The sequence below is a fragment of the Poeciliopsis prolifica genome, unplaced genomic scaffold, assembly GCF_027474105.1.
Source record: "Poeciliopsis prolifica strain line A6 unplaced genomic scaffold, Auburn_PproV2 SCAFFOLD016, whole genome shotgun sequence".
In the NCBI taxonomy this organism is placed as follows: domain Eukaryota; kingdom Metazoa; phylum Chordata; class Actinopteri; order Cyprinodontiformes; family Poeciliidae; genus Poeciliopsis; species Poeciliopsis prolifica.
In genome coordinates this window covers 11,619,616-11,643,170 of record NW_026562391.1, presented here as the reverse complement: position 1 = coordinate 11,643,170, position 23,555 = coordinate 11,619,616, and the positions used below count along the sequence as shown (strand labels likewise).

Below are 23,555 nucleotides of genomic sequence, written 5' to 3'. Positions count from 1 at the left end.
AAGAAACTGGAGGGATTGATTGACACAAATTGGCAGTAAACAGATAAGAACTGCATTGATATAATTGATAATATAAATTTTTTTTAATATAATATTTATCACACTTAGTGTTTAGTCTAGTCTGTGGAGGGCCACATAAAAAGCTATGGCGGGCCGGATTTGGCCCCCGGGCCTTGAGTTTGACACATGTGCCTTAAAACTAATGCTCTAGGATTCAGATATTAATTGCTTTATTAATTATTAAAATTCTTCCCATCAACAGACTTGGAGTGGCTGACTCTGCAGTAGGACGCTATTGGGGAGGTTGGCTCTGTCTTTGGAATAGTTCAGCAAATAAATATTTGCCACTTGGGGGCATTTATAGACCATTAATGGAGCATTTGAATTTAAACTCAGAGATAGATGGTGAGATGATCATCAATTACGTATGGTGAATTTCCAGAGGTCCTGGATTTGAATCCTGGTCTTGTCTTTCTGCGTAATGTCTACATGTTCTCCTCTTGCATGTAAGGGTTCCTTAGGATCTTCACTTCACACACAACAGGATTATTGGGTGAAGTGAGAAATCAAAAAATGCCCTTAGACATGAGCACATATCCCTTTTCAAACGACTGTACATCCGTTATGTTTTTCTCTTCTGAGAATGAGTCATGGGTTAAAGACCCAGAGAGCCCTCTCCAATGAATGGATGGATGGATCTTTACTTCTTTATGAATGCAAAACTGCAGCTGTACCATTATTTAATTTTAAGAGATGAATTTTGGGTGCTTGGGTCACAGCTGGGATTGTTGGCATGTATTGTACGTATTGCACACACATTCAGGCTAAAACGGTATACAGTCTTTACAGCTGGTTCTGTGGGATTTTATTTGGCTTTTCTTAGTGTTTACCCATTCTATTGTGCCTTCAAAACCTCAAAAGAAGGACACCAAGGAGAAATTCTGGTTAGAGGAGCAACTCTATTCTTCCGTTAAATGTAAAAACGCATTTCTAAGATGGAGCACATAGAGGAAGTTTATGTTAGCCTCCTCAAGCTTAATTTTTCCAGAAAGCTTTCCTAAATTATGGAAATCAATGTTATATTTGAAGATGAGAAAACAGGATATCAAAGTCTAATGTGACTTGATGGTGGAAGTACTGCTTTATTTTATAAACTATGAAATATAAAAATGTTTTATTCATTAAAAATGTCAAACGCTTGCCTGGAATATTTTTGCAATTTAAATTACTCATGTTCATATGTCCATGTTTATATAAGAAACAAGCTGTGCTTGTGTTGTTTTGTGATTACCCTTCCTGATTTTAAACAGACGTTCTCTGCAGGAACTATTAACAAGCAGAGAAAGCCAAGCCACTCAGATTTAAATATTTAAAGGTATTTAGGTTTATTTAACTGCTTTAGTCTTGTACACGCACAAAAGCAACAGAGTAATTACTTCATTAGTTTTTTTTATTACAATGGACCCATTTCATATTTTGTGATTTTTCTTAAAGGTTTACACGATTTTCTATAAAACAAAGGGAATATGAGAGATCCCATTTTAATGAACTATTCAATCATCATTGTTTGTACATCAGAAATGGGGAAATAGTGGTCAGTCCTACATTTGCACTCACAACAACCAAAAATATTACTTGCATTTATAGTACCTCATCAGTTTTCAAAATAAATTATTGCTTAAAAACACAGGATCCTTTCTCCCATTAGACAGCAGATGAAATATTTGCAATACAATTTACACTTCTCCACTTACTTTTTTGTCAAAGTAAGTGAAGAAAAAATTGGGCCTATTTCAATTATGTTGTCCTTTTTATGCTCTTTAGAGGCTGTCACTGAAGTAAATTAACTGAAGAATTTATCACAACATGTATTATTTGTTGACTCCACAGTGTTATAATAATGTAGTGGGAGGAAACCTGAAGGGTGGTGCTTGCTGTCAGCTCTGGATGTTTTAGCACTCTTTGTTTTTATGCCATCAAAAATTGGCTATGACTTTTGGCTGGCACCAGATGAACAGAGAGTTTCTAGTCATGGGGCTTAACATAAAGTGGGGTGGGGTATGGTTGGTGAGGGGATTATGGCCTCATGCTGCATCACTGTCATAATCCATTAAGCTAGTGGAAAGGAGTCGGCCCGGACCTCAAACAGTTTTTAGAGGCAGGAAAAGATGCTACACTTCTTGGAGAGTTCATTGACACCACAAAAGAGCTACTCTCTTCTGTGGTAATTTAGGATGAGTTTTTTTTTTTTCCCATCCATTTAAGATGTGCTTAGAAAGTCATGTTAAACCCAGGAATAACCTTAATGCAAGTATAATCCCATACGGTAGACATCTCAAGTAGAAAAAGTAGGACAGAGACAAGTGTGTTAAAGAGGGCTGCATTCTGCTTGCTGAAGCTTCAGAATTATACTGAAATGTACTGTACTGATTTGCACACAAGTCAGAAAAGGCATTCTGACTGGTCTGCATATATCCAGCTACATATAAGAAACTGCTGTGCATTTTGGCACCTTTGTAAGAGAGCCAGAATTCACTTCTGCAGTTTCAAATACAGAAGCTTGTCTGTTGGATTGTTTGTTTGACAAGAGCTGACTATCACAGGTCAGGAACTGCTGTTTTCTTTTTTGGAAATGCCCCAATTTTGCCCTTTCACACATACACTTGCCTGTTTATTATACTAAAGAAAAATATTTATTTAACCCCTGTTAGATTCCATCTCATTTGTGAGATGATTGAGAGATAATCAGTGTTATTTACTTCAACTGTTAGTGGTCAAACTGTTGTGATTAATATACATTTTGTTTTTCTGATGTACTGAACGTGTGCCAAACTGGTGTTTAGTCTTTACATTTCTATTATGCTGCTATCTGACTTGATATGTATTCAACTATCTGCCTTGCTTACATTCAAAATTAAGTAATTGTTGCTATTATGAGCCAAAAAGTCTTAGACCAGCTTAGGTCCACTAATGACATTGTTCACAAGTGCAAAGTAAAATTTAAAGACAATATCATAGACCTTAAAGTTTGCCAAATGGGTGAGTCTAGTGCTTACAATACAATACAAGTGGATACCCACTCTAGTGCTTATGGACACCCACTCATACAAAATGCTACCTGATGGTGCATAGTTCTTAAACTATGCACATTATATTTTATGACGTACAGCACAATAAAGTAATGTAAACATTTTGAAAGAATTCCAGAGATCAAGGGATCTGATTTTAAAAGGGGGTTACCATGCAAAATTGACTTGTTTGAGCCTTATATGTCCCATACTTATAAATTACTTGTACTTGTATCTTGCTTTAGCTAGTCCAGAGGACCCTGCTTCACACTGCATTCAGTCATTCACCTACTGATGCACACATTCACACACTGATTGTGGTAAACTATTGACACTGTGCCCATAGCTGCCCTGGGCAGTATGACAGCAGAGAGGCTACCATTCACCACTGCCACAGGCCCTTGTTATCATACAGACAACAGTTCTCATAAGAATGGTTGTATATCACATTAGCGGATGGTAGAAGGGTAGGAGGTTCTTAAAGAGACAGAGGCCAATTTCAAGGAATCAGATATGGCTATGGTGGGAAGTAAAAATGTTTTGATTTTTTTTTTTTATGTGTACATCATTTTCATAAAAACTGAAAGTGAACCTTGATTGTGCAATGAAATGGTCCTATATATCTGGACATACACAAATTTTTCCCCTGAAAGCGCTGGGTGTTTTTCCAAATAAGTAAACTTTTTAAAGATTGTAGAAGATGTCATCTTCATCTAGAACTCAGTGGCTATTAGCAATTTGGATTCTAGCAGGTTCTCTCTTGCTTAATTACATGGATCACTAACAGCCTTGCCAGTACTTTCAGAATGTTTTGGATTTTCAACAGTACTGGCCTCTAGTCATTGTCGACAAATGGATGCACTTTTTTTTACTCATCACAGAAAGGTATGATGTTTTCCAAATCACTTTAATCTACACTTGAAGGTTCTGTTAAAGAAGTCATGAACTCATAAGGCTGGGTAGCTTTCATTTTTATGCATTTTTTATGAACAAGGATGAAGTAGGCAGGACTACTGAAAGTTTAGTTTTGAAAAACGCAAAAGCAGATCATTGAGAGACAATGTTTAGCTACTAACACATTTCATTTACTTTAGTTGAAATAAAACAGTTTTTACTGCTCCCCAGGAAAAGACTTTCAAACTCTCATTGATTTTTAAATGTTAATGATTTAGATTATTTTGAGATAACAAATATGTGTAGACTGTAAGAATAGCCAGCTAATTCTTAACAGTGCTCTGTCAGTATCTGTCCTTTCATTTGTGGTCTGAGGTCAGTTCTGGATCTTGTGAAACACAGTTTCATCGGTTTTCGGGATGTTATCTTTTGACACTTTGCGATTTCAGCATATGGCTTCCCCAGGGTCCTGAACTGCTGCTATGCACAGGGCCTGCTGTCCATCTGAGAGAACTCTACACAAGTAAAAAAAGACATGACACCACCTATCCCTTTGGCTGCAGCAAAGAATAACAATCAAAATCTGAAGCTAGGCTCCCTTCTTAAATCTCTTAAGCAGTTAAATAAATTTGTTTGAAAGAAATACTTCTTTGACACCAGCATATTGTAATATGTTCTTTGAGTGAACACATAAGATATTGTATATTAAAGCTGTTTCATATGTGTCTATATATATGAATATAAACAAGAGCTGCTTTCTCTTATGTAACTTGTTCGTGAGAGTGAAAATGTAATTTGCCCACTGGGATTATTCCAGTGCATTATCTTCACTGGGTAAATAATACATTGCCCTGAAAATTTACTTTTTTATGGCCAAAATTTTTTTTCTCATGCATATGCATGACCGTTGTAAATCAAAAAATGAAAATAGGCATGTTTTCCAATGCACCATGAGGCTAATGTCAGTAATTAGATATTGTTGCAAATTTAAGGGACACAGTTACAGCAATATAAGTAATATATAAGATGAAAAAGAGATGTCTTATATAAAAAGACTGTTCTAGAAAAAAATCTAAAGAAGTTTGACATGGCATTCCAACACAAAGTAATACAAACTCTGAATTATCCATAAGAATGTTCTATTAGTGGTGTGTATGCTCATGCTCGTTGCACAGCTCAAAGGAAGTCAGTTTAAGTTCTTTTGCAGCGTCATAAAGGTATACAGGTATACCTTGTTGAAAAAAAGAAAAATATCTCTACATAATAATGGTGTCACAAACATGCTTCAGGATGGTAATGGTGTGTTTACAGTGAATGCAGTGTTATGTTTTTAACCCATGCAACATTTTGTATTATTACTAACAAGTTCAGTTTAGATTTGATCTGAGCAGAATACTTTCTTTTGAATAGTTTTCTTGTTCAGTAATCAACCTACCCAGTGTATATAGAACTCATTCTCGGTTAGTCTTTGTTGGGTCCCCCTGTTTACTCCTGTCAAATCCTATTACTTCCCTGTTGTTCTTGATTCCTGTTATTTTTGTTCTGCTCTGGCTCCTTGCATTTCTCCATGACTTTATTGTTGTAACCTTTTGATTTTTCGTTCTTCAAAATATTCTCAGCGTACAGCTTTCTAAATTTAGATCCATTATCTACACACATGACATGACAATTTGTTTGAAGTATGACTCAAACAATAAAATTTGCCTACTTGTACTTAAGAATTTGAAGAGATGTAGCTACTGAAAGTAGACTGCAAATCTCCAGTTACAAAACTCCTGTGATTACAGTGTAATTTTAGTAATTTTTTACAGTCAAGAATGAATCAAGTATATCATACTATTATAAGAATCATGCTGCATCCCTGAAGGCAAAATAAAATCTGTAGTTAGGATGATTGTAATAATGCAAAGGAAGAATGAAACAAAAAGATTTAAGGCTTTAAAAAGAGTAAATCTCAGAGTTTCTCCCTTAAAAAATATCTGGAAACTTGCTTAATTTCTGTGTTTTTACTTTCCCTTTTAAATGAACAAACTGTCCACTTTGGCAGTTCTGTTTTGTTACATTTATTTCTATGCTTTTTAAATTATGTTCATGAGGGTTTTCTCAGAAAATTCCTACCAGTGGAAATTTTCCACTTGGGGATTTTCTGAGATTTTCTCACATTGACATTTCTGCAAAACATTACGAATTGCTTCTTTGTCTCCTAAAATCTATTCAGTTTTTCCTAATCCAAGGTTTTAACTTAAGAGAACTTAAGAGTTGCACCAAACAGGCTCTTTTGGTTGGTAGATTTTAATTTCAACAAGTTTGATTGTTTTTCTGGTTATAATTCAAAGGAGAAGTAATCTGTCACAGTGTTGTTGATACAGGCAGGATATAAAGCCTCTAGATTTATTTTCTGGATCTTATAAAGACATTACTGGCTCCCTGTAGCTCAGAGAAGGGACTTTAAAATACTGTTGTTAGTTTACAAATCACTGAATGGTATAGCATCACAATACATTAAAGATCTGCTGTTGTTGTATCAACCTTCCACACCTCCCAGGTCTTCTGGTTCTGGTCTGGTCTGCATCCCCAGAACCAGAACCAAAAGAGGAGAAGCAGCATTCAGCAACTATGCACCAAAAATTTGGAACAAACTTCCAGAAAACTGTAAAACAGCTGAAACACTGACTTCCTTTAAATCTCAAACGCACCTGTTTAGAAGTGTATTTGAAACGTAATCAATTAAAAATTTAATGATGGAACTTGACTCAATGTATTGTTTATTCTATGTTGCATGACTATGTTTCTGATGTAAAGCACTTTGAAATGCCTTGCTGCTGAAATGTGCTATACAAATACAATTTGATTGATTGATTATTGTTGTGCCCATTTATGCATCAAGGCATATTTCCATAACCTTGGTCTATTTTTTAATGCATTAAATTGAAAAATGTCTAATTTAGTAAAGTAGAACATTGTTGTAGCTACTTGTGATTGAAAAAATAGCTCACTTGATAAAAAGTTAAAATTAGCATCTTTTTGCTGCTTATGTCTTTTTTCCGTGTTGTGTGCTTTTATGGTTGTTTCTGTGCAACGACTCCTTTGGTGCCACTGATGGCATTACAGCCCCCAGCTTGTTCAAACATGTTTTGTCCCTTCTTCCAGCAGCTTGTCTTTTGGCATGGTACAACTGAGCTTTTCCACTTAATTCTCACTTCACTCGTAATGTAAAAGAGCACAATTTTAGTTGGTGTGGCCAGTTAACTTAATAAAGAAATTAATCTACTGTACAGAACTAACTGTATGGAGGAGGTCATATCTTCCAAGAGCTTTGCATGAACACTTGTGACTATGCACATGCATGCAAACCTCCCTTTCTTATCATTAGCCACTAAAGCATCACTTATCCAATGAAAACGGGTCTCGGAGGCTGAAGGCAGAAAATCGAATGGCGTTGCTTTGTCATAGGGATTTACGACTTACTGGTGAACCCACTGGTCAGTACACCAAGGAGGAAAGGTCACATAGCATTTAAAACCATTGAGCAGCAGTATAATAGGAAAGCAAGACTTGGCTAGAATTTTCCTATTTAAGTTCAAATAAGACAGTGGGAATGTTGGGAGCATATGAATATGTAGTTGAACCTCTTAAAAACAAACAAGGAACCATAATGTTAGCTTGCATCGACTTCCTGCCTCTCATAGAAATAAGATGAAACTCTTCACTGGGAGTCTTTGTTTCGGTAAGGTGCTATTCTGTTGGTTGATGTGCATATTATAGAATTCACAGCCTTATTGTTTTGACATCTACACAGACTGTATGCAGGACTGTAATGTTTGAAAACTTTCTGGGTTTGAGAGTTTGTTGCAGGGATGGTACAGCTTCTGGTTGATAGCAGAGTACATAAAGTTGATCCAGCAGAAAATGCTGATGATATTCACAGTAAATAGACTTTCCTAAAGTCAGTTACCAGCTGCCAAGGTAAAGCTGCATTTCAGAGACACTGAATTAATTTTTGTTTCGAGTTTGGCCACACTTGGGTGCACCTAAGGATGCTTAAATGTCACCATTCAACCTAAAGCTAAATTATTTTAATGATTGTACACAATATTAAGAGACACAAAAAGGCAAGTGTTGCAGGACCCAAACAGGGCAGCACTTTCCACTTTCAGATTTTTTTCCTTTTGTTCTATTTCACCCTGACACATTTTATGACAGCAAAAATACATATAATTACTAGGAAAAGATGTTTAGAAAACATAATTAAGTTTTACAATAATTTTATCAAGGTAAAAATGACTGAAAACCAATGGGGCTTTTGTAGAAAAATAATAACCCGTTTTCGCCATCCAAGGAAACTTTTTTTGGCAATTGTCTTGCTTTCATAATTACTTTAACTTAGTGCTAATAGAGTTCTTTGATAAGATCAGGCTGTGTAAAGTCATACCACAGCATCTTTGTCTAATTTGACTAGGCCACTACATAACATTTATTTCTTTTGTTTTTATCCATGTAGATGTGGATTTTCTGGTGTGGTTTTTAACATTGTCTTGCCTCATAACCCAAGTGTGCTTTGTATAAACGCACAAACTGATGTCTGGACATTTTATTTCTCTATTTTTTTTTTGCTTTTTGACATTTATTATGTAATTACATCTGATCTTCTGTCAATGTTCACTACTGTTCTATTTATTTTTAATTTGTTGATAAAGTTTGTCACTGTTGTTTGGTGTCGACCTAAACCATTGAAATTGCTTTGTCCAACATTTTGCTATGTGTTGCAGATGACAAAACAAAACAGTCTTGAAGCTGGTCTTGAATATAATATTTGATAGCGAAGAAATGCATAGCACAATAATTTAGAGACTTGCGATTCAAGATATTTTAATGGATGAAGTCGGATTATTTTACATTGTTTATGTTCGGAAGTTTGAGTTTTGATAATTAAAGTCAAAACTCGATTTAATTCAGTTTCAACCACGGAACTGTTATAAATTATGTCTTTAGATTGCTGAATCTAATCCCAATTGAAGCTGCCCTTTTCTTTCTCCCACAGTTGCAAGTTAGGACTGGTGTAAATCATTTAAAATCTATTCTGCATACCTAATTTCATGCAGTTTAGTGTGGAAGTTACTTTTAAGTGCAATTCACTTAAAACAGTCTGAGATTAATGCTGATTTCACAGATTTTAATCCTAATATAGATTCTGCTGTTGTGAATTTTGAAGATGTATTTTAGATCGCATCAGCACTCCAGCACTGCAGATAAATCTTGAAGGTTGATAAAGAAGTTCCAGGACTTTAGGTTGTTGAAAAAAACAACTGAGGAACCTACAATTGAATTGCGCCTTAAGTGTAACTGAGCTGTTGCTTTATAATTTGCTTTGAAGAAGAAGGCAATGTAATGAAGGGAAGGTAATATAAAAAAAATAATTCATGATATGAATACATTTGCCGAGGGAGGTTTTCAACAAGAACACTGACGCCTAAAAGGTTATCTTGGTCTCATATCACCGCCACTATTCTTAGATTAGTCAGGAGTGAGGACATGCATCATTAAAGTCTATATTCCAGGATAGAAACCCTGAAGTGATGCAAGCTTGACAGAACATAACATTGCTCTTAGTCTTTTCAGAGTTTAGATTCTTACTTTACCCATATTTTAATAAGGGTAAAGTCATTGAGGCCTCAGCTCTTATACTAACTTATTACTGACAACAGTGATTGTAAAAACACTTCTTGGTTTTTAACTGACCAATTCTGGTCACCAGCAAATTTCTTACTTTTGTCAAAACCCCTAATCTGGGATGTTTGACCCCCAGGTCAAAGTTAAACTTTGTCATTTTCATAATATCAAGATGACATCAAAACTACTTTGTCTCCTAATTTACAAACCAAAAGAGGGAATTATAGAAACATGTAACACTGAACAATATTAAAACACTTGAATGCATATTAACAAAATTTTAAAATCTCAAGTGAAGTAATTACTTGCGGACAAATAATGTGATTGTTATCAATTTTTTTTAAATTAGCTTTGTAATTGTTGTGTTCTACATGAAGTTATGTAAACATCGTAATTACTGGCATTAATTAAAAATTAATCACCAAAATTGGTACAACACTAAATTAAATTAAATCATTAAAGACAAAACAAAATCACAAATATTTTTCTATCTATCTATGTTTTGCCATTTCTAACAGTAATGCCTTATGTTTCCCAGGTGACAACTCTGGTGAACACCAGCAACAAGGGGCCCTCCAGTAAGAAGAAGGGACGCTCCAAGAAGGCTCATGTTCTGGCAGTATCTGTGGAGCAGGCCACCCAGAACTTTCTTGAAAAGGGTGAGCAAATTGCCAAAGACAGCCAGGATCTCAAGGAAGAGCTCATTGCTGCTGTGGAAGATGTTCGCAAACAAGGTGTGTTGATGTTTTTGCTGCCTAACACTGGACATATAATCTGTGCTGCAAGTAGAGGTGTGCAATCCTGGGAATTTCGGTATCAATCTCATACTGAGTAACCTTATTTTCCGGATTATAAGCCACACTGGAGTATAAGTCGCACCAGCCATAAAATGCATAATAAAGAAGAAAAATACATATATAAGTTGCACCGGAGTATAAGTCGCATTTTTGAGGGTAATTTACTTGATAAAATCCAACACCAAAAACAGACATGTCATCTTGAAAGGTAATAAAAATAGAATAGAGACAACAACAGGCTGAATAATTGTACAGTATGCTAACGTTACATGACACTTGAGCAACGAGCTGAGAACGTGCCTGGTATGTTAACATATTAAGAGTTATTCAGAAACTTTAGCATAAATGGCATGCTAACAAATTTACCAAACCATCCGTGTCTCTCCAAATCACTAAACGCAATAAAATCTTTGTCCTCGATGTTGCTCGTAAACAACTTTGCTTACTCCGAAGGTAGAATAACAAACCTAGAGTGCCCTCTTGCGTTTTAGTGTGAAAATAACGTGTTAATTTCCACACATAAGTTGCCCCGCTGTATAAGTTGCACCCCATCCAAACTATGAAAAAAACTGCGACTTATAGTCCGGAAAATACAATTACGATGACATTCAGGGCTATTAGCTATAAGTGAAATATGTTTTTTTGTATTACAACTACAATATAACACAATGGAACAAAAAAGAAAAAGATTCCCTTTCTACCGTCTACTACACACTATAGTTTTTTAACCAACTATAATTTGCAGGTTATCTAAGTAGGAATATTATTTCCCCATCAATAGTTAACACAAAAGTATTTTTAAAGTCCATATTAATATTTTAAAACTTTTTTTTTTCAAAGGAAATAACTGTTTAATTAAAAAACTTCTCTGGACATGAAAAAGAGCTTACAAAAGAAAAAAAATACTGAAGAAGCTTTTTATTCATCAAAATTAACAGATTATTCTGACTCAGTGCTTATGGCTAAAATGAGAAGCATTTGTGAATTACCTTTCAGTAATGATGTTCCTACTGACATTAATTTGCTGGATCCGGTGAGTAATTGACATAAAATGCTGTTTGAAAAAGGTCCTTGAGTGTCAACTAACGTCAGATTATATCACAAATTTAGAAGGATTTAGTGAGTTGAATTGGCAAGGACAAACCGATTGGTACTCATTAGTTTTTTGCTTTACTTGAATCATCCAGCCTTATGAGTGTAGTGAATCAAGACCAGTATCTGTCTAACATGAATGTTTAAAGCTTCTGCTTAAAACATGTTTGCTTCCTGCCTTTTGTTATTCATTTGGAAAAGAGCTCATTAATGCTTTGCATATAAACATTTTGCATATAAGCAATATCTCACTTTAGCAACAACTATGTATGCTCAGTAGGTCTTCCACGATTTGTCCTGTAATGCTAATCTTGAAGAAGAATTTGGTACTTTACGTTTACATTTGCTGCTTCCAAATTTTCTCCTTGTTAGATGGAACATATAAAGTATCTGTTGCTAAATTCTGTCGAGTCATTTCTATGTGTGTGTTGTCACTATCTTCTTTTTTGATCCCAGCATTAGCAGTTATATTTTTTAACCATGTCAGAAAATTGGTGTGTGCTGTGGGGAGTACGTAGAAAGTATGCTCAACATTTTTTCTTGGCTTTTTTTGTGTTGAGAGAAGATCAGATAGTCTTAACAATTCACATCTTCTCAAAATGACAGTACATTTCCTTTTAAGTCAGGGGATTTTCAAATATTGCAGCTTCTTTTATTATATTGATTTTTCAACAGTACTTGGCTGCTGCTGCAGTTCACTGTTGACTTGTGTGCTATGACAAACAGGACTTTAGCTTTGTTTGCAAGAGCACATGCACAGTTAAATCCATACTGAAAGAGAACAGACTTTAAATCTGTCAGAGGCTCATGACTTATGTCTTACCAAATTTGTCATCATGTTGAAATTAAATTACACATTTTAGGTCAGAGACAGCACCCACAAGAATCTACTAAAATCTAGTTAGATAGTGCTAAAGAACAGACTGATATAAGCATGCTTTGATTTTGGATGTTTAGCAAGCTGGGGTTGCTAAACATCCCAAATAAGAAGTTGAAAGCACACAAATGCATACCAGCACTCTCAGTACTCTGTACTTATAGTTGTCCTTTTTATTTTCTTTTGTTGCACTGGCACCAGCCCATGTGAGTGAAGGAACAAGGTCCACAATTCATTACTTTAACTTGGGAAGTATAGATTTATAGTGTTTTATCCTGACCCTTGTTGCATTTAACAAAACAAGCAAAAAGCTTTTTAGATTTTAACAGAAAAGAGAATGATTTTAAACATTTTCATTACCACCATTTATTTATTTGTTTGTCAGTCAGTAATGTCTTCCTGCTACACAAAAGTCACCAAAATCCACTAATCGTGATGTTATTCAATTGTCAAATCTCATTGTGCTAACCTCTGATGACATAATTTACTTATCTCCCATTTTGCTGAACTGTGTCACTCTGCTGGAGATCAATTATACCATTGATCTCCTGACTATTCAATTGATCTCAAGTAAATGAAAGACTTTCACATACTGTGATGCACCCTAGTGGGATTGATTAAGTGCAGATATAGACAGATGACAAAGTAATCTTGTCAAATAAGCATTTGTGATAAAAAACTAAAACATTCAGAACAAAATGGCACTCTTTATTGGAAATTGGAGATGACACAAATCACAATAGTATCACCTCTACACTTTGTACAGCAGCTGGCTGGGCATGTCAAGTATTTATTTTAACATATATGAAGGTGTTTTTTGTTTTCCACTTTTGAACATTTTTTTGTAAAAATCTGTCCTTAGAAACATTATGATAAAAATTATTGATATACTGTGGTGCTTTTATTATTTGACTTTGGGTCAAGAGTCGTTTTCCTGATTTGCTCTGCCTAAGTTACATAAATAACTTCAGCACATCGATAACTTGAAGTACTGCAGTCACAACAGTACTGAGGGAATTTGCCTTCTGTTCAGCTATTGAAATGAAACCAACAAGTGGAATTGTTAAAATAATAACATGCATTCCATCTTCATAGTTTCACCTTTAATTACAATCATTCCCATGGCTCTGAGGATTCTTCTGTGCACATCTGTAACTTTTCTCATCTGCTGTTTTATTTGACACTGTGCTGCTTGTCTGTTGACTTGATTTACATTTCTGATGTAAAACAGCATCTTTTTATGGGACAACTCCAACTTTAGGACTTGCAGATAAACTCAGGAGATAAGCAACAACAATTTTACACTTTTTAAGTAATCTAAAAGATAAAGTAGAAGTTTCTTTCTTAAGTCAACAACTATTAATTACAATAGGAAAATTAATAAAGCTAACACTATAAATCTTGTATGAAAAGGCTTTCCATTGTTGCACTCTGTCATTCCTTCCCCACACATTATATTTTGTAGATTTATTAGCTCCTAAGTTTCAGCGTAAATAATGTGTATGAGTTGGATATGAAAATCTTTTCACTGTGAACCACATCTGTTATGGATTATACTCACACTCATACTCGTATGATTTACTGAGACCCTGTAAATCCAACTAAGTTTAAATTGTAGAAATATTAAATGGTTTTAGTGGGCAAACGCATTCTGATACAAAAAATTGTGATTTCTCCTCTCCTTACGTCTCTTTTTACTCAATCCATTTGTGCAGGAGAAACGATGCGCATAGCCTCATCTGAGTTTGCTGATGACCCTTGCTCTTCTGTGAAACGTGGCACCATGGTGAGGGCTGCTCGCGCCTTGTTGTCTGCTGTCACCCGCCTGCTCATCCTTGCTGACATGGCTGATGTCATGAGGCTGCTGGCCCACCTTAAGATTGTAAGTGCAATTAGTCCTGAGTTATGAATACATCTTAAATGGAGCTTCAATGACGAGCTTTGTGGTTAAAGGAATAATTATGTTGGTATTTAAGCATATTTTGCAAAATCTCTTTTGTCATGTTAGAATAACAAAAACATACCTACTGAATCTTGCATTTTTGAATGATCCTTGAATCTCCTGGGGTAACTATTTGGGTGAGACTGAGCACCTGTTCCCACAAAGCAATTTTTACAAGGTTCACTTTAGAGCTACAGTCTCCAGCTGAGTTTCCACCTCAAGAGCACCTCTCTGCCCACCCTACCTCCTTGGCCCCAACTAGACTAGAGGCATCAGCAATTAGCAATCAACTGATGGAACTGCTGAGGTTGTCACACAAACTTCCTCTAAGTCCAGCACTTTTAGGAATGATTGTAAATCACATAATGAGAAACATTGAGGTGGAGTGTCAGAAAGAGTTGGAGGTACTTGAAGAGACCATGACCGATATCCAAGGTGTCAAATTGCATAAAAATTTTTTCTAAGATGTACCTAATATTTACGTCATTTTTATGTCAAATGAAGGCAACACTGTTACTTGATTGTGCTATAAAGTGGGATTATGTGCCTGGAAATACATAATTGCACCCTTTTAAAATTGCAATTAGAATTGCATCCCAAGTGAATAAAAAACAGAGATCCTTTGCAGAGGTGTGGTTTTAGCATCATATGCATTTTTTATTAGATAAGTTCCTTTGCTCAAAGAGGCACAGACACATAAACATACACACGCCTACACACACAAACACCCACATACACACACACATACATGCAATATATACATATATTGGCTTTTATCACCAAGTCACACATATTAGCATATAAATGAGACATGGAGGAGAATCTTGAAGAGTCATCACCATAAATGCCCTGGTGTAATGAACTACACTCACTGTAATCAGTTAAAAAACTTAGGTTACTTGGTCAGTTATCATTACATTAGCTCAGGGCTTGATGGGAAAAATAAATATATATATTTAAAATGCCAATATGGTATGATATATATCCCGAGAGACATCTTCAGTCATCCAGTTTATCATTCACACAAATGAGCACTAATTCTTTCTTTTTGCTTCATTCTTTGGGTTCACAGAGTTAATTTAAGTCAAGAGATAATCGTGCAAAGGCAATAGATGAATAGCTCATTTGTAGAGAACAGCAGCAAGCTCGAGGTGTTGACCTGCCATTCAATTTTCTCAGATGTTGATACAATTGATATGTGCCAGATGAATTTTCCATTCTTTGGAAGCCTCACTGCGATGTTAGAATCTGCTGTTTATCGATGTGGCACAGACATTCCCCTATTCAGGGAACTAGAGAAGTTCAAGCTGCAAAATAGTGACAAATAATATTAAGCACCTGATCATAATATTCTGCCTGATTGGTTTAGGGTACACAGAAAGTATGTTGAAGAAACTGAAATGTTACTATGTGGGCTTTATAGAAAATGCTAGTGGAAAACTGTACATTCCCTTGAACAAACTACCCTCATGGCGAAATAAAGTGGTGACAGCATCATGCTGTAGAAATGCTTTTCTTGAACAGGTACTTGGAAGCTGGTTAAATTTTATGGGAAGACCAAACTACAGGGCAATCTTGGAAGAAAAATTGCCCAGTAAAGAAAAATATGTATTTAGATTTTGACTTCTGAGACTTAAAAAAAAAAAATTGAGTGTGAGAATTTGCTTGTGTATTTGACAGGTTGAAGAAGCCCTGGAGGGAGTAAAGAATGCTACCAATGAGCAGGACCTGGCAAACCGCTTCAAAGAGTTTGGAAAAGAGATGGTGAAACTTAACTATGTGGCAGCTCGGAGACAGCAGGTAACTGTTATGCTGTCTTAAACAAAAAAAAAAAAAAAAAAAAAAAAAAAAAAAAATCAGTAAAATAAGCTAAGAGTGAAGACAATTCGATATGTATTCTTTCCTAACTTCTTTATTCTGTCAAGGCTTTTTTTTAATCATTTACATAAATTTCTTATGGGTTGGATAAATCAGCTTGTGAAATATGGTGTGCAGGCTTAGTTTTCTGCTTCTGAATAAAACATTTTAATGGATCTAGTAAAGGATTCTGACAGATTACATTTTGGAAAGTGAAGAAAAATCTGTAAACAGTGTCATTATATGATTCAGATAGAACCTATTCAAAGTGAGAACAAACCTATCGAGTTTGAAAGTAATTTCTTAAAATTTTTTCAAAAACTAGGTAACTCGTCTAGCTTGAAGTTTTTAGACCTTTTTTTTCTCACAAAGGTCACCCACCATGCTGCCAACTTTATCAAAAGCAAAGCACTGAATTGTATCCATTCCAGGTTCACAGCTGCCAATCTGCTGACACTGCTTCAGCTTTATGTGTTTGGAATAATACCAGTTCATCAAATGGGAAAGGAATTTGTTTCCTTAAAAAGGATTGGAACCATTGGATTAATGTTTTCTCCTGCGAATTATTGAGATACTCACCATTGCTGACATTTATTTCCAACCTATCAAAAGAGTTTTTAGCTTTTTTTTTTCTTACAACATTGTCTGTTTGTTTGTGCATATATTTTTCTACAAAATATGAACACTCTATTCGGGTAGTGCTCACCTGAGAACTTTTGTCTCCTCCTAAGGAGCTGAAGGACCCTCAGTGTCGGGATGAGATGGCAGCTGCTCGTGGCGCTCTTAAGAAAAACGCCACCATGCTGTACACGGCCTCTCAGGCCTTCCTGCGCCACCCAGACGTGGCTGCCACACGTGCCAACCGAGACTACGTGTTTAAGCAGGTCCAGGAGGCCATCGGAGGCATTTCCAGTGCTGCTCAGGCCACTTCACCCACCGACGAGAAGCACGGCCACGCTGGCATTGGAGAACTGGCTGCTGCCCTCAATGAGTTTGATGTAAGTCACTCTGTTTTCGATTGAAAATACTGCAATTAGTTCAGGTGGATTTGTCCTTTGCTAAGTTGACCATAATCCTTACGTAACTGAAAAATCTTCATTGGGTTTGAAACACACTATGGAGGAATCAACATCAGTGTCACTCTCTTCATTTTTACATGAGATCCTCCACTAGAAATAAATGATGTAATCTGAAATTGTCAGTATATTTAATTTCTTACCAGATATGACCAATTTTTAAAGTGAATGATTATATTGGCCCTGCTTTAGTATTTTTTAACAAGTCAAATTTTGTACTCAACTGAGCTTTTTCAAACATAATTCTCTGCTGCCCTCTGGTGGTTGCTAAAGGACAGTGAGAGTGGCTGTACTCTATAATATGTTAAGCAGATTTTGTATTGTTTGTTTACATTCAATTTGGCTTATTCTGACTTCATATATATATATATATATATATATATATATATATATATATAATATATATATATATATATATATATATATATATAGCTTGAAGTACAAAAAGCTAGGTCATGAACAAAAAAAAGATTTAGATGCTGTCAAGTTATAGCTTGCAAGCCCCTCCAATCCCTTTCCCCTCAAAAATATTCATGTGACATGTTTCTTATTTCTAAACCGACTGTTTGGTAATCTTCTGGTTTAACTGCTAATGAGGAGAAGTAATTTTTAGAGAGAGATTCATCAGACTTGTGTAGCACATTTTCAATGATTGTAGCTCTATGAAGCTCTTACCTGAAAAGGAACCCTCTGCTTAAGTTGCTGTTTATGACATTATGTAGTAAAAAATAAAACTCACTGAGGAGAATTTTCTTTTAATGTGCTGCAAAAGGGCTGATATTTCCCTCAACAGTCTTTGTTATCCATGGAACATGAGGCTTATTGAATTCTTGATAAGTTATAGTCTTTGACATTTTTTTGTTTTCATCAGTTTCTTTCATGCTATAGTTTTACAAAGCAAAGCTAAGGCCCTAAAGCTATGGACACAGTACATTGCTTGACAGTCTTCACAGATTTTGAAAAGACTATTCCACACTAACATACATTCTTGACTGAAAGACTTAGAATCCCACTCTTACCAATTTTGTCTGTGGCAGGACCAAAAACTACAGAATTTATCAAACTAACCTAACGTGTCAAACATGTTGTATTCTTGATTCTCATACATCAATTATTTAAACTAAACCACAAATGAACCATTTTATTTTATGAGTTGCTGAAGGTGAGAACATTTTTACCTGTGAAAATCTTACTCGTTATTTGATGCTCATAATGTTGAAGATACAATAACATAATACAAATGTTTATAAAAAAGAGAGGAAAAAAACAGCTTCCAATTGATGTTATCCCACTCCTTTTTATGGCTGTTGGCAATATACACACGGACTGTGATAAGTTCATTCTGTCCAACTGATTTTTTTCAGCTAAATCTGGATGCAAACATGTTTGTTTGACTGCAGCACAAGTTAGGTAGGGTCTGTTCCTCGAACACACTGGCTAAGTCAAAAAACGTCCCAATAGGATTTGTCGAAATTGTAAAAGTAACATTTTGTGCATGTTGTTTATGAAAATAGTCAAATATATAATCACAAAAACTTATTTACTTAATTAAAGCAATCTTCTGCTTCTTTCGCTACTTCTACGAAAGGTTTATGCAGTCAAATCCTACAGTTATAACTTCTATGCATAAAATACAGTGTAAATATAAGGTACAAAAACTTATATGCAAAGATTGATATTTTCTTTAAAACCAGTATTGCTTGTTGAAATAAAGTGAGTGACATCTTGTGGTACTGAAGTGGAAATACAAAACCCAAAATTAGGACATCGAGCTGATGCTGCTGCTGAGCAGGGGAAATGTTATGTAAGGAGGGCAAAAACCTTGAAGGAAACAAATTAAATGCATGTCCAAAGTCATTTAAAAGCCAGAGGAATTATAAACCATCTTGCAAACTACCACATTTACTTTGACACTGACCTGATATTTTTATACAAGACTTTAGTCTGAAATTTTCACTTCAACTCTGTTCAGCAAAAAACTTTTGGTTTTAAAAAAACAAAAACTTTGAATTTAATTCTATTCTATTTGTCTGGACAAGCAGTAGTTAAATGGGAGAAATTGCCCTTTGCTGAGCTTTCTGCGCTTGCCTGAAGCTGATGCATATTTAATAGCCAGCACCACAGAAACAGACAATTGTCAGATCTCAGAATACTAATACACTGATTTAGTGAGCTATGAGGCATGGTCTATGTGGCCTCATTTAGTCTGTGTGCATGACTTTGCATTTGTTAAAATTTTATTTAATCATTTTCGCCTTTGTTTAGTAACTAAATGCATGCACGTATACAAGCAAATTTCCTCTATCTGCAGTTGGTAATTTACACGCTATGAATCATGCTTTATTACATACGGCACTACTTATTTTAAGGTGATGATCTCTGTCATCTATGAGTTATCACACTGTCAAAACTCATTGTCCTAATATGTGGATCTGAGTGTCCACATGAACATATTTCAATGTTTGAGCTATTTTGAAGTTTTTAAGCAAGTTTTGAAAAAGTTGTAGCCAAGAGTGCTAAATTTATTTATGTGTTAAGTGATTGTAACAGACTCTTTTAGAGTGGTTCATTTCTGTACTCTTCAGTAGTAAAGTTTAAAAAAAGTTTGTCACAGATTGTTCACTAAATTGAAATCTGCATTTCAATTAGGCTTTGCTAATCAACTAGTCTCAATTATTTTGCAGTCTCAAACATGTTTTCATGGGTTTCCCAGTATTTAGCTTCACCTATATTTTAATTAGCTTTTACCAGTTTCCAAGAACTTCAAAAAAATTCAATTCTCACAACATGATGCTGCCACCAGCATGTTAGATTGCAGGGATAGTATCTTCAAGATTATATGCAGTGCTATGTGAAGGATTCTGAAATTTTGGTCTTGTGTGACCAGAGCATCTTCACATTTGACAAATTCCCACTCATTTGCAAAGTTGTGATTTGTGTATCCAGGCTGTGTCAAACACACAGACAATTAGCTTTTAATATTTATGCTGTTTCAGTCTTGTGGGATTTTTTTTATAGCTAATCTTATGACTATATATTGTCAGAGAAATGAATACGCTCTAGCTTTGAATGCTTTATTCATACATGCGCATGTGTGAAGGGATCTGGACAAGCTGTGCTCTCTTCTGCTCACAATTTTGCTAAGATTATAAGTATGGCTTAGTTAGCACCCTGATATTACTGTTTATTACAGCCTTCTAAATCCAGATATTATGGAAGATTTCAATCAACGAGAAACTCAAACATTTAATTAAAGGACACACTGACTGCTATCAAGCCCATGCTAAGGAGTTATGGTTTTCACGTTGACAATAAGTAGTGCTACCTTATTAAATTAGTGTTAGGGTTAACACCTGTTAAACATACATTAACAAAGACAGAAAAGACAAAATAGTTAGATTCTTTTTCACTCGCGAGGAGAACGGACAGATATGTGCTTCAGTTACAATCTCCTACTGCTCTGAAGCACATTTTGTCTGCTCCTCTATTTTATTGTTTCTAGGATCTCTAATCACAAGGACGCTGTAGCTCTAAAGGGAGGGGGAACAACTCATCAAACAACTACAGCGTCAAATGTTATTCACTAACTAACACACAATCATTCTGTACTAGATAATCTCCTTCCAGGCACAAAGATTAATAAAATATGTAGTGATCAATGATGGTTTTATTGGAGGCCAGCAACTCAACCGAAGCACAGCTCTTCACCAAGAGGTAACCTGCAGGAAGATTTTGTTTCTGCTCTCTGTCAGTGAGGCCTTCTGAGAAAGGAATCAGAGTAAATCAACAATACAAGAAACATTATTAATTCTATAATGAGATTAACTTAAAGGAAAGCATAAAATAAATATACATTATAAAGATCAATGAGAATAACAAATAGTTGATTAATAATATCACAATTTCTCCAACAATTAGTTGGGGAAATCAGTAGAACATATGGAACACAATATCTCTTGTTTTCATGCAGAAATCCTTTGAACTCAGGTTGTTACCTCAGGTTGTTACATTTTAAGACTTTGTAGTGTGTGATTAGATAGAACATCATGTTAAACCAATTCTCTCTGTAGGTCCTTTCACAATGCAGCTTCTGACATTAAAGGTTAGATGACAAATTAAAACGCTATGATCACAGTCAGGTCCACAAAGCAGTTTATGAAAACGACGTTACCTCTTCAACTTTTTCTTCTACAACACCGAAAATTAGTTTTGAGTAAGTCCACATAGAAGTCTGAGGGAGTGGATCTATTAAGAACAAAAATGGAGGTCAGCTTCAGCTCAGGTTTAGCATCATTTGACATATAACAGAGAGGCTGACATTAACCTCAGTCCACCTTTTACCTTTAAGAGCTTCTTATCTGATATATCACAGCCCTTCTTTTGAGAATTAATGCTTTCAACATTTTATGTTAAATGTCAAATGTCATATTTAAAGTTATCATTTATAGATTCACCTTATATCTGATCTGATTAAAAACAAGTATGATTACATTTTTTAGACAACTATCCTTTGTCCCATTATTGAAGTTTTTTTTCTCTTTTTTAATGTTTTTTGATAATTTTAGAACTGAATAGTTTTATATGTTAATTTTGTGAGTAAAAAAAATAATTTCCTTACATAAACACATTTTAGGAAATGTCTCCATAATCTGCATAACATGTATGTAGACTTCAAAATAGAGCAGGAAGAGGAAATATAATGTAAGAGAACTGTATAAAACTAGTTTGCCCTCATGTGTAACAGCTTAATCCTGTTCAGTGCATTGAGAAAATGTACTGACTCATCTTGTTATCTCTTCAGATCCTCCCTTCTGCTCTCTGCAGAACTGTGTTTTAGCAATAACCATTTCTTTTAAAAAAAGCAAAACAAAAATATTGTCCATAGCTCTAAATGAAAAGGAAATGAGAATCACTGAAGTACAAATTCAATCTCATACAAAAATCTATCAAGATAAGAAAATAATAGAAAAACAAGTTTACACAGAAACAAGTTGTCTTTGACCTTCTAGATATTCTATATTTTCCTTTGATAAGAGATATTATTATTCTCTAGGAGCATTATGAACACAGATGCAGACACACATAGAAAAATTACAATTTGAACAGGTGTCAACAGCTGTGACCACAATGCATTACAATTGGCAAGTCTGTCACTTTGAACCAGAGTTTGTTAAAATATAAATCAGCCTCTAGCAGTTCATTATTTTACTAAAACAGGTGTGATAATCCTAGAACAGATTTGACAATTAATAATGTCAGGTTTTGGTAAATAGCATTTAAGGATAACCACCTTTAACTCTCCCATTCAAGAAGAACCTGGTCATGTTGAAATCGAATATAAGCTTGGTGTTACAGATGGAGTAAAGCCCTCAGGGAATGGTGATGAAACCAAACTGAAGCACTCACTTACGTTTTTAAGCCATTGCATAGACATGCATTATTCTGGACTATTGGATTAGAAGACTGTGAAATAAGTCACAAATTCCCTGTAAAAAATGACAGTTACATTAAGCTGCAGGGCAAACAGAAAAGTGTATTTCTTTTGCTTTATTTGTAAGCTTTGGCAAGCAGACATAGATACTGCTCTTACCTGATAACTGCAGTGAAAAATGAAATATGCAAAAATCTTTTCTAATCTTCATGCCATTTATATATATATCACTTTAAGTGGCTTTATCTTTGTGCAGTCAAATGAGAAAGTGTTTGATGGAGCCTTTTTATATTGGCACTTGTAATCTAGTCGGCTGCTTCACACCTTTTGATGTGTCACACAAAGTCGTCAACACTGAAGAGCAGGAATGAGCAAAGTAAGTGCCTCTCACAGGCCCTTTTAATATTAAAAGAACAGACATAACTGAGGTAGAAAAAGGCTGTCAGCATAAGTATGAATTATAGGAGAGCTTCATTTTATTCCTCTGTTGCTGCTGCCTTCGATTACAAGAGCCAAGAGTCGGGGGGAATAGATGAGGTTGTCTTTTAACATAATTGTGATTGCATCAAGATGATTGCCTCGTCCTCAGCTTTCATTCTTCTTCCTCAACCAGCAAATTAAATTTGTTTCTGTGCAGGAATAAACTATTACATCTTTGAATTTAGAAGTTTTTCTTATTATTATGTCAAGTTTGGCTGAGTGCAGTGTCCTTTGTGTGTCACATCTGCTTTGTGTGCATCAGTGCAAACAGGTGGTCAAAGGTGCAGCTGTTCAAACACATTAGCCTCAGCTTCAAAGCGCACAGGGTGTTCTTGCATTGGCCAGCAGATGGCAGTGTTTACCTATAGCTG

At 35.2% G+C, this 23,555-nt stretch overlaps 1 protein-coding gene across 1 annotated transcript in view; it reads left to right on the top strand.

Annotated features, from left to right (window-relative positions):
- Window positions 1–23,555, top strand: part of ctnna2 (catenin (cadherin-associated protein), alpha 2) — a 287,097-nt gene that overhangs the window by 16,614 nt on the left and 246,928 nt on the right. Inside the window, exons 3-6 of the mRNA XM_055040841.1 lie at window positions 10,171–10,366; window positions 14,114–14,280; window positions 16,021–16,140; window positions 16,929–17,195. Of these exons, the coding sequence (XP_054896816.1) occupies window positions 10,171–10,366; window positions 14,114–14,280; window positions 16,021–16,140; window positions 16,929–17,195 (750 nt within the window). The remainder of the gene's footprint in view (window positions 1–10,170; window positions 10,367–14,113; window positions 14,281–16,020; window positions 16,141–16,928; window positions 17,196–23,555) is intronic.